Genomic DNA, 19,693 nt, shown 5'->3' with positions numbered 1-19,693 from the left:
TGACGAAAAATTTACAGACCGAAAACTTTGAAGCACATAGAAAATACGCAGAGGAGATTTCAACGACTGCACATAAACGTCGAGATTCCCGAAAAAGCCGTGTCTATTCGCGAGGTGTTTGAACTCGTTAGAAAAAAAATAGAGTCTAACGACCTCTCGAGCGGAATCGCATTAGAACCCTGTTAGCCTGGAAGACGAAGAGAGGACTCTTATACAGGCCCACTCGAAATATATATCTCAAATGTATACATACACAAAAGCGGACCCGGGTCTTAAATATCGCACACTCATACTCTGCGCGCGAGCTGACCTCGATTTTTCGACTGCTATGGTCGCCACACCGCCACCGCAGCAGCAGCAGCAGCAGCAAAAAAAAAGCGAGAACGGGTCCTTTCGTTGGCGCGCACGAAGGCGATTAAACGAAAATATAAAGGCAAAAACGACGAAAAAAGAGAAGCCCGAGAGAAAAGTAGAGGGAGTTGCTGCAGAATGAGAGTGAAAAAAGAGAGATAGAGAGAGAGAAATGAAAAAAGGAGCACGAGAGAGAGAGAGAGAGAGAGAGAGAGAGAGATGTTGTTGTATTATATATGGGATGGTGATGTATTTTCGCCGTTTGTACATTTAGCACGAGTGAAAGTTTTGCCGAAAGTGGTTCCTCGAGTTTCGGCTATAGACATTTTCAGTTCGCGAGGCAGTATGAGCCAGCACTGTGTGGTGTCCCTTTCTCTCTCTCTCTCTCTTATACTTGCACGATGCCCATACCTTTAAAGCCATTCCCGCTGACTTCCGTAAGTTGATTCTTTTTTTTTATTTTTGCGCTCGCAGAGAGCCCGAAATCTCACTTTTCTCTCTCGGAGTGAGTAGCAATCGCCGAAATGTATATATACTGCTGCTGAGCCGCTGCTGACGTACGATATAATGCTCTCTGACATACACACAAACTCGCAGCTCTAGCTAATGACCGACGTATGTATAAAGGAGAAAATCGGCACGAGTACAGCTCGCGGAGAAGAGAATCCCCCTGGAGGAATTGTTATTGCCCTTTGAACCTCCCCGTATCGTGACAATAGAAATTGTTGTACTCGCCAAGTTTTGCGGATCGAGGCTTGCAAAAGTGAACTTTTACCGCATATCGCGACGATAAGCACACGTGTTCCGCGCGGTGCAGAGAAAGAGAGAGAGAAAGTTGCAGTGACGATCCGCCGCCGAGCTTCTCTCTCTCTCTCTCTCTCTCTCTCTCTCTCTCTCGCCTGTCGTGATTTTATATGCTAATTCAAAACTCGGAGTCTCGAATATAATGCGTGCTAAAAGCAACAGGGGGGGACTCTTCTTAAATATTAAAATTTTTATTTACAATCTTGTAAGTACTAGGCGCTTTACTATCGATCAAACAGGAAGACGAGCTTTCACGGATTTTTGTAGCAGCAGCAGCACTTAACTCGCTTTTCTATTGTAAGTCAGTGGATGAGTTATTAGTTATTGCTCATGCCCATGATACAAAAATCATAATTGAATCGTTCGATTCTTTTCTATCTTCTCGCAGAATGAATAGACAAGACGTGTAAATTTGTCTTAGAGCTCGTTGGTGCAGCACACAAAAGCTCGTGATCTTCGTGTCATGGAGCATAAAACGTACAACTTTATATCGTAGATCGATCGTTGCTGTTTAACGCCGTCAATCGGATAATTGACAAGGCGCCGAATTTTCTTTACTCGTTGACTTGATTGACGATCTGCTCGATCTCCCCTATTATCGTTAGATACTTTCCACTTTTTTTGAAGATTAGATTCTAGCGATTGATTACATTTTTTGAATGAAATTACCTTTTTGATAATGTAGCGATGACGTAGGTTAAAATTTATTAGATTTTAATAGCTTGTATACATTTTTAAAGGGGTTTTCAAATGTTTCAATGCAGATTAATTATTCAAATATTATTATCTTTTAACACTCGTCAGGAGGCTGCGACTACACACATACACACATTTTTGATCCGAAAGTCCGATGCTGAATTGGAGTCTTAGTAACAGGGGCAACCACGCACGCACAAGCACACACTTTCAATTTCAATTCCGAAAAAGGACGCCGAGGTGCGATTCGCATGTGTCTGTGTGTATACGTATTCCGGTACCTCGCGCCGAATTCAAAATGTAGGTCAAGCGCGATTTTTCGCGCCATTATTATTTTAATTCTAAAATATGTATTCGAAATGAAAAAAATAAAAGTAGGCTATTACGATTCGAAATTTTTTCGAATCGATCTCAATGAGCGCAAAATATCTGCGCGTTTTTTTTTCGACATGAGTTATTATTATTTTTGAAGTAAGTAGCTTTTGCGTGAAGTCATGCGACGAGATCGAGAGGATCGCGCGCACAAGGAGGTGGGAGGAAATGTGCGAAGTTTTTGGAGTGCATCTGTACGGAGAGAAAGAAGAGAGAGATCGGATCGAGAAAAAAAGTAACCAAACGAGTCGAGCACGATCGAAGTACCATAGCTTCTTATTCCCGAAAATTTACTTGTTGTAAATTTACAGTTGAAATGGACGATATGATATGAACAATTCTTCCAAACCATTCGGCACGACACTTCCAATGTGCCTCTGACAGAAATTCTTAATATTTTTTGGCTAATAATTAGAATTGCAACGTCTATTCAATATTCAGTAATTAAATAGGTAAAATAATATTTTATAGTTTTCATTATAAATTTCATAAAATTTATCTAAAACCAAACTTATATACAATTATTTTGCCTTTAGCACTTGCAGATTTCCTGATAAAGGGATACTCGCCATCTAGTGGTAGAGTTTTGTAGTAGCATTATCGTATGAAACTTTTTTGAAACCATAGAATTTTCAGAAAATTCAAAATTCTCTCAAAAATTGTACATTGTTGACGTTGTTGACAATTGTCATAATTACACGAGAAAAATCATTGAAAATTTTTCGATCGAGTTTTTCTACCAGGGGTACGATCGGCGCGAACCGCTACGTGCTCCGATGTGTACGCGCGCCGCGCGCTTATTCAAATCGAGGAGCTCCAGTACGATAAAACGAAGTAGCAAAGAAAAAAAAGAAAAAAAGGCGTACTAAATACATAAATAATTAACAATCGATACACGAACGGCACCGCGCGCAAGTTCGTAAATCGAGTTCTCCACTTTTTTCTCTCTCTTCTCATAGAATAATTCGCATCAAAGCCGGGGGACGTTGGTCGGTCTCTCGGAGAAACAGAGTGCCGCGCGCTCTGCGGCTGATAAGCTCTCGCGCATTGGCTCGCTCGCGCGCGCGAGAAAATTGCCGATCGGCTCGTAAAGCTTTATTTATGAAGTCATTAAAAATTCTCCGTAAGTAAACGAACGAAAGAAACGAGCCAAGCCAATAGGCATATGAGAACTGCTTATATTATAATGTGCTGCGATGCGATGCGTTTAATAAAATGCTATACATTAACGAGTACATCATCGTTATATAGCCATCGCGCAAAGTGTGTAGCTGTGCTATATGCATGCATGTGTGTTGGTGTTTGTGCTTGTGCGAGTGTCAGCTCGCTTGAAAAACGAATTATTTATTCATATTCGACTGAGTGTTTTGAAGTTACGTGTGTATATCATGAGCGCACAGAAGCGTCGAGTGATACGAGGGGCTAAATAAACATCGCTATTTATTTTTCGCGCGAGCGGCGGCAGCCAATACGAGATGATAAAATTACAAAAAAGTATATAAATGTTCATTATAAGCTGAGCATCATGTGTGTGTGTATGAGTCCCACGATCGTGCCAAAGTATTTAACGCACACTATTGACGATTTATGATTTTTTTTTTCATTTCATTTCGCTCTGTATCGCGGATATTTAAATGAAAATAAGGTCGATCGGGCACGTTTACGGCTATATATACAGGCTGCCCCCGCGAGTATATCTGGTATATAGTAACCCGCGCGTGAGAAATCTAATCGACGTTCGATCGGTCAACTGTAAGCTACTGCGATATAGGGACTTATTCTATTAACGATCGATCGCGGGCGCTAATAACAATGTGATCAATTACCATTCGACTAAAGCTCATGGGGGACACATTATTTTTATAACTGTTCTCGATCGCGTTTACGTACGTATGCGAAAGCAAAAGGTAAAATAAAAGAAGCGAGTAAAAGAAAGAAAGAAGAGAAGAAGAAAAAATAACTTCGCACTTCTGGCTTGAGAAAGTTGCCCGAGACGGTCGTCGTCTTTCTTTCTATCTATCTCTCTCCTACACTCGAGAGCTTAAAAAATGTGTATGTGTATTGTGATGCTCGTATTGTAGCTCGTTCGCGAAAGGCAATTAGCAGCTGATGAACATATGCTTCTACTACTGCTGATGCTGTTGCTGCTACAGTATACAAGCCTCTATCTCCCTCTGCCATTCTTTGGTGTACCCTAGTACTGCTGCTCTCGTTTTCGCTCGCGATAATTACGATCTTGAAATTTCAAACTGTCTCTTTCTCTTGCACGCTCGTCGTCGTCGTGCGTAGAGTCATGCGTATATTTTATCATATATATACATCACCTCGAGCAGCCAAAACGCCAAAGTGTATACAACGTCCATAACTCAACACCCGTGTAATATGCATTAAACGGCATGGTGCAAACATACCGCGACGCGAGCACAGATCGTTGACTTGATATAAATATTATATATCCTTCTTCCGAATCGTTTATTTTTATAGTTGTCACTTGCGATTTCGAAACAGAAAAATATAAGATAAAAAAATATAAATAAATATAAAATAAAAAAGTCCATATACCGATCCGATCGAAGCCGCCGCTGGAGTTAATTCCTTCTCAGGCTACGATGCCTCGTCACGCTCGATAAGGCGGCGTAAGCCTAGCTCACAGGATAATCCCCACTCGTGTATGCGTATATATGCTCTGCGGTTTCCCATAGTACATGCAAGCGCTGCCGCGGCGGCAGCCACCGTATACGCTTGTGCACACACACACATACACATAATGTGCTCCGATTACAAATTTGCATTGTACACCCGAGCAGTATACTGCTTTTGACTCGCGTTTAAAATCCACCTTGTGCAAACACACGCGACTCTCATTGTTTTCCCAGGTATGTAAATGGCTAAAAGTCTGGGGGTAGTGTAGGATGATGCGTTTGGCGGGTAGCGGCGCCCTCGCCGAGTTTACGAAAATTGTACAGGCGAAAACGAGTATCTGTCATACGCAGAATAAAAACGATCGTAATATTATACATATGGAATAGGCGCTTGAGTAGAGCTGTATAAAACTCGAGGAAGCGTGAGTAATCCGAATGGACGGATCAGCAACGGAGGTCGTTCTAAGCGTGCGTGTATACATAAAAATGTTAGACACTACTCTGCGGCACGTTTCTGCGGTAATATAGCAGTGATTTTAATATTGTACATATTGCCAATATTATACGATTTATTAATTAATAAATTGCGGAATTTTCATATAAGTGGCAAAAATGTGGTACGTGCGTGGTTGCGATTCTACTCTCTACCTCCGATCTCGACCAAGGAGAGGCGTGACTTATTTATAATTAATTTATTTTTAAAATTCAAATGGTAAGTAAAGGAAACTCGTATTATATTTAGTTCCGTAATTGTCGCACCCAACGCGAACGCAAACGCAACACGATCTAGTATTTCATTAAGAGTTTCCCTAATTCATTCTTAATACGTTGTTCGACAATTTGTCGTAGTTTTGCACGATTGATTAATCTCCATCATATATAGGTAGCTCAACGTGAAAAATCGTTCGACATTCTTATAAAGCGTACAGAATCGTACACCTATGTGTACGCATAAATGTCCATGTTGTAAATGCCGCCTAACGATCGAGGATATGTGCAGAGAGAAAAAAATGGTAATACGTGCTGCCGACCGTGTGTAGTTTTCCGTAAAATGTATGTGTGTGTATGTGGCTTCGATCATTACATAGATCGACATATATGCTTATGCTGCTGCACGCGTGCATACTTGTGAATGTAAAAAAAAATAATAATTTGAGTTGGAAAAGAAAAAAAAGAATGAATATAAACACAAGTTGTGGCTAGCTCGAGCGAGCGCAACTCTCAACTAATTTTAATTTATGAATGCATATAAGATACTAATATTTACAATCAATGTTTCAGTCGCAGCTTTTGCCGTATGTGTGTATTATGGTGCTAGGCTGCTGCTGCTGCGTGTCGTACTACACGCCGTGATTTATACGCGTTGTAGAATGGATGTGTGATCGAGCTGCGGCTCACACAACCACACACTTTATATCGTACGTATACGCAACGCACACAGACAGACACGCAGCTGACTCTATCCGCTGCCGCTACTCCAACGACGAGAAGCCGATGAAAATTGCACGAGATGAAGAAATAACAATATTTTAATTATTCATAAAAAAAAAAAAAAAAAAATAGCCACTTGAAAGGAGATGACGAAGGCACATTTTTCACCTCGTTATATAGCGAGGGGGAATTGTCAATATTGCCTGCCGCGTGTCTATGCGTCTCTCCTCCGCACTGCCGCTGCAGCTATGACCAATTATCGATTTTTTCGAGAATAATTAAAAAAAAAAAATTCATAATTATATCGAATGCACGATTGGAAAACTCGCTCCGTGCAGTTGGCACAGACATTATTCATCGACGAGAACACTCCAAACTGGACACTACCCAATTAGTAATTGTGACACTTTTCGCAGCTCGAGCACAAAGCTCGCGAGCGAGCATTAGTAATTCAAATTATCGATCTCGCGCGTGGCGTGAAAAATCACTGTGTGATTTTCTCATTATCTTTTGTCGATTACATCATGTGATCATCATCGATAAAGAAACATAAATAATTTAAAAAAAAAAATGTTTTACTCACCCTTCAGGGAGGACGTTATCATGGGATCGCCTGTGAACAAAGAAAAAAAAGTAAGATTCATGGATTAATCAAGAAACGTCAACTGCAAATCATCGTGTATACAAGCGTATCATTGAGACTGTGTATAGGAAAACAATGGGTAAATTTAATAAAATAGCCCGAGCTCTGCATAATATAAAGTACGCTGCACTCGGTCTAATCTAGAATTTCGCGTAGGCCAAAGTCTGCTCCAGCACACAATACCTATAGACGAAGAGCGAAGATCATCTTGTATCGGCTTCAAATAAATATATAATAATATGTACATATAGGTACGCATCGGTCGTTTTCTTTTGTGCACACACACAGACACATATATGAAGAGATAACCAATCTCTTATGTGGAACTCGGGACACACAATAATGCACAATGTGTGGGTGACGACAGACTTCTACTCTTCGGCTAAAGGCCCTTTTGTCTCTCTCTCTCTCTCTCCCTCTCTTTCTCTCTTTCACTCAACTCAACTCAACTCGCTGGCTGGCAAGGCCCGTCGTCGTCGATCGGACCTGGAAGAGCTGCTTTCTCCTTTTATATTTATAATACGTATACGCGAGACGACCAATCAGACTTTCCATTTTTTATCTTTTTCGATAAACAAATTCTCTTTCTTCACTCGGAAGTTCGAGGTATAATATACATGTATAGCAACTCTGGCAACGATGAAAAGCAAAATTACGCCGAGCGAGAGAGAGATTAAAAAAGAGAAGAAGAAAATCTCGCGAATCGCAAAGCGATGTTTAATACGTTCATCGAGCAACTATATAATGATTCGTTTGCCTAGCATATCAATCAACATCATAATCGCTATACTACTATTCGCGCTGTGCTGTGCTGTGTGTTTCTTCCATGCCTGCCCCTTTGGACAATAATTATAAATATAAGCGCATGTATGTAGTGTATGATACTGTAGCGAAAGAAATCCGCTGATGCACTCTTATACTGGATATATGTATGTGTGTGTGTACGTGTGACCCACTTGACGATCAGCGTATATACACGAGAGCCCGAGGCAGCCGTGGGCGATAACCGACCGATTAGACGAATAAATCCTCGCGGCCAAACGTAGCAATTATTGTATTATATATACCTGTGCAATGCACAGGGCTATGTAAAGTGTAATAATAACTTCTGGATTTCGAAAAAGCTTTCGAAGATCGCGTCAAGGTAAAGGAAGGATAATATGAAAGCACTATATGTATGGGATATAAACTCTTTATTCGCTACGCGATGTGACGATCATCGCGCGGCGTCGAAATTGATGAAAGCCAATTTCGGCCCAGGCGCGAAATATTATTCTAATCGCTATCTCCATATAACGCACGTGTGATATCTTCAGGCCGAAATCTCGCGATTGCGCTCTTGGTACATGCCACGTGTGTATAGGATACAGTATATACTTTGCTAAAGCGTCGAAATTCAAATCTATACTCCGAACCGTCGAGCTGCACAGCTTTCATCGTGATTAATGTTATGAATTTCGTTGATAAATGCACTCCTCTCGAGGTATGAGAAAGACGCGAATGACGTTTTAAGCGTATACGTGTGTGTATATCGATGATTTATCGCATGCCTCACTTTTTGCTCTCTGTCAAAAACGAAAAATGTTGCACGTCAAAAAATCGCATATTGTAGTCGTGTATACCACACACACACACACAAAACAGCACAATACGCGAGTCATTTGTTCGACAAACATTACCGAGTTCCGAATCGAAATCGAGTCAATTAAGGATAATTCGCTTCGAAATTGCACCGATGTAGAGCATTAAAAAAAAATAGTAATAAAAAAAAATATCTCGAAAATACCGCCTGCTGCAGCTGCTTTTGCAGAGAGCTTCGGTGGCAGCGGCAGCGTTGGAAGCGCTCAAAATAGGTGAATTTTCCACGAAAATGCTTCGCAGCAGTGCAGAGTCGTTATATTTTGCTTTTAGTGCACACGCAGATCCGCGCACAGTCACACACACACACACACACACACACACACACACAAACACACACACACACACACACACACATTTTCTACGATGAGAGCCAAAGCGACGGACGCTTCCTGTGACATAGACGGAGAGAGAGAGAGAAAAACGCCGGACTATCGTCTTATCCTCGCATATTATCCTCGGCAGCGAAACGGAACGCATAGAGCCACAAGCGACGACGACCTTGGCTGCAGTAAATCGCGTATATTTTTCGTTGATTCAGTGCAAATCACATGCATGTCCACATGCAGTAGCGTACTTGTGTGTGTATATATTGGTTGCTACTATAAATGCAAACACACGAGTATACATGCACGCAGCTCCAGCGACGGATCGCTTCGACGAGATATAATCGAAACCATCGCGTCGACAAGGTATAATATAATGTAGCACACCCGAACGTGGGATTTTTCAGTGAATCACATATTTCATTTTCATTGCGGCTTATAAAAAAAAAAAAAAAAAATACGGAGCCGAATGGAAATTGAACACAGTAGTAAAATAGAGAAGAAGACAAAGCGTTAGCAAGCGAGAGAGAGAGAGAGAGAGAAACACGCGAATCTAATTCTGAAAATTGCATCGGAGCTGGGGCTAGCGCGCGCGCAAGTTTTATTTTCCTTAAAACGGAAAACATGTACTTAATGCGATACTACTACGCGTGTATAGAGCTATATGATGAATTTGCCTATGCAAAAATATAAATTTATACGCGCTCGAAGCTCGTCGCGTACAAGAAGGAACTGAATTTCATCTAGTGCATTATGTATTTTTCGATCGAGCGAGCTGCGGCGGAGAAAGAGAGAGAGAGAGCTTTTTTACGATAAACGACGGGCGTGCGAGTGAAAAATAAGTCGTTCGGAGTTGCTGCTCGTACGCATACTATGAGAAAAATACCGTAAAACAAATTGAAATGTTGGTAGTAAAAATTACCATGTTTTCTGGTAGAAATTTTCAAGATTGATAATGGCCTAATGAACAAAAAATGACGAGTTTAAAAAATTGAGACCAGCTTTTAACCGCTCTGAATACGGCAATAATACCTCGAGTTTTTACCACTAGAGTACTTTTGATCTGTGAGTCTGCAAGTAGGAAAGAAAAAATAATTAAGCTGAGCGCAGCGAAGTCGTATCATGGCCAGTTCGCCTAATTTTCGTAGGTTAGCGGTCATACGATAACTTGAAATCTTTTTATACATACGCTTTGAAATTTTAGGGATATATTCTTTGGGACTGGGCGCGTTACTGATTAGTTTTTTGTATGCAAAAAGTGCATTCTTATGCACTTTTTATGCAATTTTTAGAAATTTGATAATTTTCCGTCTTTGGAAAATGGATTTTTTTATATGTTGATACTGGGTCATTATTTTTTTTTTTATCGCGTCGTATCGTGTTACCTCGCAACCTAATGTATTTATAAATGGAATTTTCATGCACTTTTTAAAATTTTCAATAATTTTTTAATTTTTGTTAACAGATGTGAAAAAAATCCGTTAAATTTGTATTCATGCGAGGTCGAAATTGTCGACCTCGATTTCTTAGATTTAAATGTTATGTGAAACTTTTTTATGCATCACTGGATAGATTTTTACAATTACTTGAGTTCCAAAATGTAAATTCATTATACATTTAAGATAAGATTACAAGTAGTAAATATTTTCTCGCACCGACATAAATTTTAATACGATTTTAAACTTGACCATTCATTGACTTTATTTATTTATAGATTTTCTTTTGATGTCAACATTCGTATTCCACGGCTTACCCAAGAAAGTCTGACAAATTATTAGTTATCATTAACTCATACAAATTGTGAAACGGTATAGTGTTATAAAGTGTAAACGCTACAAAATTTTGTTTTTTTTTTTTTTTGAGAAAAAAATTTATTCGTGTCATTTTTGTGTACATTTATTTTATTCTCACGAGGCTTTAATGGATCACTACCAGCAAACTTATTCATATTGCATGTACTGCTTAGACATGTTTCCATCTGATACTCTCGAGCATCATCTGCACAGCGTCTCCGCGGAGTACAGGTTGGCAATGGAAACAAACATACTGCTCCTTTGGATTCCCTCCCAGGTCAATAACATTGACAATCAGACACCAGATGGTGTAAGTTTAGGTACTGGATCGAATTTTGAAGAAGGACAAAATGAAAATGTTAGTCACATACAAAACATTATCATGGACAGCCATCAGCCATCGAATGACGATGTTTCAAGTACTGAACCGACTAGTGAAGAACCACAAAATGAAAATGACACTTATTCTCAAGACAATATCATGATACAAAGCTCAGGCATGGACTGCCATCAACTATCGTGCAGTAGAGGTTTAAGAACTGAACCGACTAGTGAAGAACCACAAAATGAAAACGTCACTTATCCACAAGACAATATCATGGACGGCGATCAGCCATCGAATGACGATGTTTCCAGCACTGAACCGAATTATGAAGAACCACCAAATGAAAATGACACTTATTCACAAGACAATATCATGGACTGCCAACAGACATGGTGCAGCGAAGATTTAAGCACTGAACCGAATTGTGAAGGATCACAAGATGAAAACGATGATTACAATCGGACATCATGCGATGGAAGTTTAACCGAATTGAATTGTGAAGAACCACAAGATGAAATGGACGGTAATTACGTTTGCAACGATTGCCCAACCTGCAATCGTTGCAAACGTAATCATAGATATGGTAGCAAAGGCCGTCTGATCTGGCACATCCAAACCTCGCATCTGTCACATTATCAGAGGCTTTATAGTTGCGACGAACACCAGTTGTTATTCATCAATCGAAAAACTTTGAGAGAGCACATGAGCAAAGATCACAGCAAAATAAAAAACAACTTGGACAAAAATCCGCCTGCACAAACGAGTAATTCAGCAGCCCACGACGAGACACCTCAAGAAGGTTTTCAATGCAATGTATGCGGAAAGATGTATAAAGACCGAGAACAATTGAGAAACCACCGCAGATTTGTTCATGGTCCAATAAAATATATTTGTGGATTGTGTGGGCACGTATTTAAAAAAATTTCAAATTTAAATCTACATCTTAAGAGAGTTCACTTAAAAGAAAAAAACTTTACTTGCACAGTAGAGAATTGCTCAAGATCGTTCACGACAAAATATGACTTAAGTCGACATCATATAGAAGTTCACCAACCAAAAAACCACCAGTGCAATGAATGCAGTAAAAAGTTCGGGTTAAAATTTCAATTAACTCGCCATAAAAAACAAGTTCACGGGGCAAAAGACCACGAGTGTGACGTATGCGGAAAAAAGTTCACGACAAATCTTGGAATGAAACGACATCGCAGTAGATGTCACGAACAGGAATGAAGCGTGTGCGGAAACCTCTTCACGAGGGAAAGTATATATGATATGGGTTATCTGTGTGGAGTAGTAGTCGTTATTATTTGTTATGATAGGTATAAAATCATTTTCTTATATAAATGTTTAGTTTTAAACAATCTGTCGTACTTGCTCCCTATACATTTCTACGTCGACACTGACGACTAACGATGCCGCGAATCAATAGTCTTTATTATCATAAAAAAATATCGCTGCTTTAAGAAATGTACAATTTTATGTCAACCTATTTTTTATAAGTATTTCTTGCAGTTATAAGTAATCGCCTAATTAATTTATACACTCTTATACAATCATTCTGAATAAGGAGAAATTTATTTGAAAAATTACTTAATATTTAAAAAAAAAAGTAAATTGATCTATTTCAATAACTAAAATTTATTGTTACGTTCGCCTAACTTCGCTCAGCTTTGTGCAACGAACGTTGCCACTAGTAGTATAAGTCAAAGCACGGTTTTGGAAAAATTTAAATGCTATATTTATCAATTCATCTCTTACATAAAACAATTCAGATAGTGATTGGTCGCCAAACTGAAGACTCAGTAGATGTTAAAAAAAACAAAAGTTGAAACTTATACATATAAAGTAACTGCGCACAATAAGCATGGTAAAATAGAAGGCCGAAGTGTTTGCGATGTTTACAAAATACGGCCAGTTAGTTTTCAGTTTCTACCACTAGATGGCGATTAAATTTATCCGTAAATCTGCAAGTGGCAAAGTAATAATAGCTGCATAAGTTGAAATATACGTTTTAAAAATCATGGAGTCTTCCGTTATGTTACAACAGTTACTTAAATATAGTAAGAAAATGTGTCATAATATATAGCACGTATAATTCGTACACGGATAGATAGGAGAGCCGCGCGCATGAATAATTCACGAGAGCGAATCCGTTGCAGTCTACATGCGAATACATAAATGAGAGGGAAAAAAAATTGGAGTCCATCGAGGGTAAGATATTCGTCTTGTGTGTTGTGTCTCGCGCGGCGAGAGCGCTCGAGTGGATTTTCATTACGGCGATTGCCTTTGTTTCATATTTTTATTCTTCCCTCTGTCCCAAGACGGACAGTCGCGCAGAGCGCCTTCGGGGAATTTTTCCGAAGGGGGTAGTAGTACGAGGACATTTTTTTTTTTTACCAAGGATGATACGATATAAATTTTGTCATCGCGCGCACGATCGTGTGCGATAATGGATCGTGCACTGCGTTATTCTTATATTACATTATTGTGAATCGATCGAAAGCGAGGTTTTATGGATTTTACGTAAATCTCTGGAGAATGGCGTGTTTCGTACATTATCGGAACGGGCAAAAATAAGCAAATAGCGAATCAATCGATTGAGAAAGTAATTGTACGGGCACTGCTCTATAAAAAAATATCGGGAACTTTTCATTTTCGCACAGCCGATGATGGAAAAAAATTTACTTTTTCTCGCGCAATCTCCGACATGCAACACGCGGTATACTTTGAAAATCGTTTGTCATACGTTTGCCATATACACGTATCAAAGTTCACCAGTTCTCCTTGGCCAACAGTGGGGGGTGGGCAACCAGAGAAATAGAGAAAAACAATTTTCCTTTTTTCAGTCGTTGCGAGCTAGTACTCGACAACCCTCGACAACCCTCCTCGTCCCACTTTTGCGTGGGAGCCGCGCGCGGTCATCCAATGACGGAGCTCCGCGAGCTCGGCTGCACAACGCACCCTCCTCTTTTGCCGTAGCTCCGGCGAATCCCCGCGCTCCCCCGTAGTTTTCCCATTCCAACCCCTTTGACACGTAGAAGAGGAGGAAATAGAGGCGCACCACCACCTAGCTCTCGCGCGCCGGGTGTACATGGTCTACGTGCATCATATATACCTGCATTCTGCTGCTGCTCGTAATAGTGATTGCGCGTGCGATCTGCGCAGTGGGTGGTACGTTGCGATGGGTGGTACTGCTGTTGTTGCATTTGATGCTCCTGTTGCTGCTGCTGATGTTTCTGCTGTTGTTGCTGCTGCTGCGGGGGTGGGGCCTGCTGAGCCGTACCATTTTGCGATTGGACCGGATATTGTTGCGAGTAAGTCGAGGCGCTGGTCGCGGAGCCGCCGCCGCCGCTATGGTTGCCGATAGACGTCATCATCGAGACATAATGCATTTGTTGCTGCTGTTGATGATGATGAAGCGAGGCGGTTTCCTGAGCTCTTTGTTGCTGCTGCTGTTGTTGTTGATAATGATGATTGTTTACGTTCCATGCGTAATGTTGCTGCGGCTGTGTCTGCTGCTGTTGCTGCTGTTGCTGCTGTTGACACTGTACTTGATACTGATGAAGCAGTTCTTGCGACTGCTGTTGTTGTTGTTGTTGTTGTTGTTGCTGTTGATGATGTTGATGACTTTGATGCTGATGATGGAGTTGCTGCTGTTGCTGCTGAGAATGAAGCCAAAATCTATCCTCGCTCACCACCGACACGCTATCGCTTTCTTCGCTATCCATCCTATACTCTTTCTTGACTCGAGTTCGATTTCAGACTGATATACTCAAATATACTGATCAGACGCGTAAACAAAACTTGGCACGATTCACAACTGACTTATTGGAAAGTACTTGTCACTGTTTCGCGTTGCTCGTTGGCGTTGATTTTCAGTTCGGAATTATAAACACTGCTGCTTTCTCGCATGGTTTTTTTATTTTCGTTTTTTACATGCTTCTATCGCAACCGTTATTGAGTTCGTTGTTTTTATTTTTTTCAATGGATCGAGATGACGATAAGATAATTGTGAAGACTAGAACGAGCCTAAACAGAGAGCATTTGGGAATACCACGAGATCGTGTGTGAGCTTTAAATTTATTTTTAACAAAATTTACGATTACATGCATGATTGAGATGGGAATTAAAATAAATTTTAAATTATCAAAAAAAATCGAAGGAATGCTTAAATATTATATGATAACGAGCGTGCGAAAAATCAATTCAAAAGGAAATCGTTCGACAAATTGTGCAAATAAAATAGGAAAAGTAATAATAAGAGCCCATTGATATGATAGTGAATGACAGAAACATCGTTAAATGTTTGCTGCTTATTAACGTCAAATGAAATCAAACGATTATAAACTGATACATCCCAAAGGCTCTAAGATAGGCTCTAAGATATAGGCATTTCCGTAAAAGTTTGTCTTTCATTTCTCCACATTGGGGATTAATTACGTTTTTATCTTGTGACACTTTTTGCTGACGAAACTTTATATTTTTAATTACAACGATTCACTAGTTGATAAAAGCTCTCTAACCGAACGCGCGATTACTTTTCGATTTACTTTTAAATTCCTACATATTCTCGTACGCGTGCGAAATTTTTTGCCCCGTTGAACAATGCACAAATCGTTTGTTATTATCTGTATACGTTATCGGACTCTATCTCTCTATTCGTGGCAAGGCTCGCGAGGACTGAGGAGTACAGGCGCTACGGAGGCTCTTGGCAGCCGCGTTGCTCGCTGCTCTGCCGCCGTTTCAGGGAGGTAATACACTCTACGCACACTCGCAAACTCAACCAGAGGAGGGTTGACAGAAAGAGAGACGGAAAGGAGGTAGAGAGAGAGAGGATTGTATACGTGTATACACAGAGAAAGAGCGAGACAAAGCGAGCTTCTCGAATCGTGGGGTAGGGAGCTTTCGCTCGGGCACATATATATTTGCTATACATACTATACATACACAATGCAAGACAATACATAGCTAGTAAAGCGCGCCTAGTGCCACGTGCGCTCGAGGCACGTTTGCGCGTCACGTGTTCTCACCCCCCTTTGTACAGGTATATAAACTGTATTAAGACTATACCGCTGCTGCTGCTGACTGCAACAAGGGCCAGATTCGCAATTGCGGTGTACTGCTGCTGCTGCTGCCGCTGTCTGTGATCTCGTTATCGTCACAGTCGTTATAATGATTGAAATTAACGAGATTATAGCTGCGTTTTCGGGATGCAGCTCGATTGCAACAGAGAACTGTCAAAGCGACCGCCCCCTCTGCAGTTTAAAGCGGTATATGTGCTTTTGATCAATTATTTCCTTTTTTTAGGATAGCCGTTTATTGTATATCCGTTCCATAAAAGGGAATTTGTATTTTTAAGTTACCATAAACAACGAGTTGAGAGGGATGTTTCATATTATGGAAATAATATTTTTTTTTTGCATTTTTAATGCTTATCCAATGTTAATTCATGATCAGAAGAGCAATTTTGTCTCAATAAGACCTCGTGTGAAGGATTTCATACACGTTTCGAATACGTGCGGGAATTATATACTTGACTCCTCGCTTCTTCGCACATAAGATGCGTTCCGTAATAGGGGTAGTTTACCTTGTATGATTTCGGTTATACGCGCCAGGAATTCATTCACAAATATTTTCCTTTGTCACATTATGCACCTGTGCTCGATCGCGCGCGCGAACACCGTACCGAAACTCGAGAGGATTCCTCGAATTTGATTGTTGTCGCACCCACGCACAGGCAAAGCACAAAAAAAGAAGCCAAAACGTATAAATAATCATCGCAGTCGAGGTTAAAAAGCAGCAGCGAAGCACAACGACAGAGAGAAAGAGGTAACCCCACAAGTAAAAGGCATACAGCAGCAACAGCTAAACATTTTGTTGTCACTCAATTAGAAAGTTTTGCCTGCACTGTATAATCCCGCGCTAAAATGTTGCATAAAAACGATCCGAAGATGTATGTATACGATTATAAACGCTCGATCATATTTAACGCTCGAAGACGCAACTCGCAGAATCTCTGCGTGGCAGCTTTGTCTTATTCCCCTCCTTGACAAGGAGGAAAATAAGTCCAGGAAAAAAGGAAAATATATTATTAGAGGTGTAGCATTTCTCAAGTTATCGACAATGATCTTTTTTCGATACACACAGCACAGGTTATATTTCATTAAAATGTTAATTAATTGGCCGATCGAGAGAGAGGGAGACGCCCGTCAAGTAAAGGATCTTGAGCGCGCCACCTTTGCTCGGGCGCTAGCATCAAAACAATACAATAAAGCAACCCTCGCGTCGTCGAAGCTATAATTTTACCCTCGATCGAATCGAAGAATCAAAAGAAATAAAATGAGCAAAAAAACGGAGAGATAATTAATTATATCGAATTATTTTTTTACGCCCGATGAGTGCAACTTCCCTCATTTTATGTTCAAGTACCAACTACTATCGATAAAAAAAAAATAATGAAATGAATGAATATTTGTCACTCTAACGAATGAATGGCGGTACTACGCGCGAAAGCTCTCCTCGATATATTATATAAGCTCGTGTTCTCGCATTTAGCCCCCAAACGTGGTGAAGCGTGTGCGCCCGTTACGCAACAACAACAACAACAACAACAACAACGATCATGTACACAAAGATGGATTCATGCTGCATTACTTTTAAACGTGTTTGGGATAAAAGTATAATATATCCATGTAAAAAAAGTCATCGGCCTTTTTAGAATATCGCACTTGTCAGATATAAGTGTGCAGGAGGATAGACGCGCGTGTACACGACGTGTCCGTCAATCGAGTTGCAAACGTGCGTAATGTACATTGACTTTTCTCTCGCGTTTCTGGGGTCAGGTCAAGCTCTCATTGTCCCTATCTCTCTCCATCTTTTTCTCGTCTAGCTCCGAGTCAATGAACGCAACGACGATGTATATTAATACGAAGATTTTTGTGCTCGAGAAAACGAGGAGAGAGAGAGAAAAAAAATCCAGAGGAATAATTTCACACGATGGGAGACCGACTCCGGTTTACCATTTGTCGATGGGTCGATTGGTAGATAGAGATAGACGATATCGAGAGGCAAGTAGAGCTATTTCAATGCGCCTGGAAAAAGACATGCACGCCGACGAAAAGGAGTCAGTACTCTTTGCCATATTCGCATTGGATTTGGTTGCATGATTAATCGAGCTAACGCGGCTTTCGAGCTTCTCATACACTCGAATACATATATATGTAGGGATTATAAAGAAACTACTAGCTTTTTCTTCAATACCGATCGATCGATCGTTGCATATATTCACGTATTGGAGGTATGAATCTCGCAAGCTCAGCTCTGACTCTTATCGATTTTTGATCGGCATTTTCCTCAAATCCCATCTTACGAATTATTTTTTGCTTTCAACACTTTGTATACTTATCCGCGTGTCTCGTAATCGGTATAGTATACACGCCAACAAATCGGCTCGATTCGCTCAAACTTATACGCGCCTTTATAATCGTCATTACTCTCCCCGCTATCGGATCGTATCGGTAAATACATGAATTATAAAGAAGAAAAAAAAATTTGAAGGAAAGAAAGAAAAAGAAAAGTAACGATCGAGCATATAGCGCATACGCGTATACACGGACACTGTGTGCAGCACCTGAAGTCTCGATTCGTACACCTCTCTCGCGGCTAGTCCAACTCTCGTCGGAGGTAAAACGCGGAAGTTGTCGCCGCGCGCGCGGCAGTGGCTGCCGCGAATCGATTCCGCATCTCGTTGCATTATATCCGACGTGTAGCTAGCTAGAACTCGCCGAGTGAAAGTATATTACTATCAGCTCGGGCGGCGGCGGCGGCGCTCGATGTGTTTCCACCGCCGCCGCACAGGAGTTACGGTATATATAGCAGCTAGGAGAATGGCTTTCCCTGTATAGCGAAGCTCTAGGCCTGGGTTCTCTGTGTGCAGTACTCTGTGCAGCACTCACGGTCTCGGCAACGTGACACGCTACTCGCCAGGGGTTTCTTTTGTTATTTCTCTCTGTCTCTCTCTCTCTCTCTCTGTCTCTCTCTCTCTCTCTCTCTGCGCCGTCTCGGCGCTCCCGCACGCACCAGCCTGTCTATGTATATGTGTGTATGTGTGGGTTTGTATCGGGGTACGCACATCAACACACGCACGAATCTGCTCCTGGCACACAAGCTCGCGTCGCCATCGATCGTCCTGCATATGATATGTACGAAGCGGCAGCGAGATATTATAATCTGTGTAACTCGTGAATACACGCGATATCCTGCATCCGCGAGATCACGATTTTGCGTTTACGATTGTACCTGAGTGGGTGTGTACAAGCACTACAAATTATTGACTGCGTCGTGAGCCCGAGAGCGAGGGAGATTGACCTGTGGTGGAAAGGCATAACGACTTAAGTCCATTTTTCGTATTTTCGAGAAAAACGCGTTTTAAGTTGATTGTGCCAGCCTAACTAGACGCAGACGAGTTGAGGTCTGAACCTATGATGTTTTAAGCTACTATGAGGTAGCTTTTGAACTATGTACTTATGAAATTGAAAGGCGCATCATAGCGATGATAGGGAGCAAAAAATATGGACTTAAGTTGTTTTGCCTTTCCACGGTTTGCACTTAAGTCCACTTTTGGCGGTCACACTTTTTTCAATATCAATTATTTCGCGCAGTTTGTTCGCACA

The 19,693-nt window shown here is 40.8% G+C and overlaps 1 protein-coding gene across 10 annotated transcripts in view; it reads right to left on the bottom strand.

Annotated features, from left to right (window-relative positions):
• Positions 1-15,731, bottom strand: part of LOC106657057 (hepatic leukemia factor-like) — a 74,972-nt gene extending 59,241 nt beyond the window's left edge. For 2 of the 10 annotated variants that reach the window (XM_023458778.1, XM_023458780.1), the window contains exons 1-2: positions 14,137-15,731; positions 6,880-6,909 (exon numbers count right to left, since the gene is read on the bottom strand). In XM_023458778.1, the coding sequence (XP_023314546.1) occupies positions 6,880-6,909; positions 14,137-14,749 (643 nt within the window). In that variant the 5' untranslated portion in view covers positions 14,750-15,731. The remainder of the gene's footprint in view (positions 1-6,879; positions 6,910-14,136) is intronic. The other 8 variants (XM_023458784.1, XM_023458781.1, XM_014378320.2 and 5 more) reach the window with 6 other exon arrangements.
• Positions 15,732-19,693: the final 3,962 nt, after the last annotated feature.

Source organism: Trichogramma pretiosum, unplaced genomic scaffold, assembly GCF_000599845.2.
Source record: "Trichogramma pretiosum strain Unisexual culture from Peru unplaced genomic scaffold, Tpre_2.0 scaffold106, whole genome shotgun sequence".
NCBI lineage: Eukaryota > Metazoa > Arthropoda > Insecta > Hymenoptera > Trichogrammatidae > Trichogramma > Trichogramma pretiosum.
Note: the sequence above shows the minus strand (reverse complement) of the source record. Positions and strands in the feature narration are given on the sequence as shown.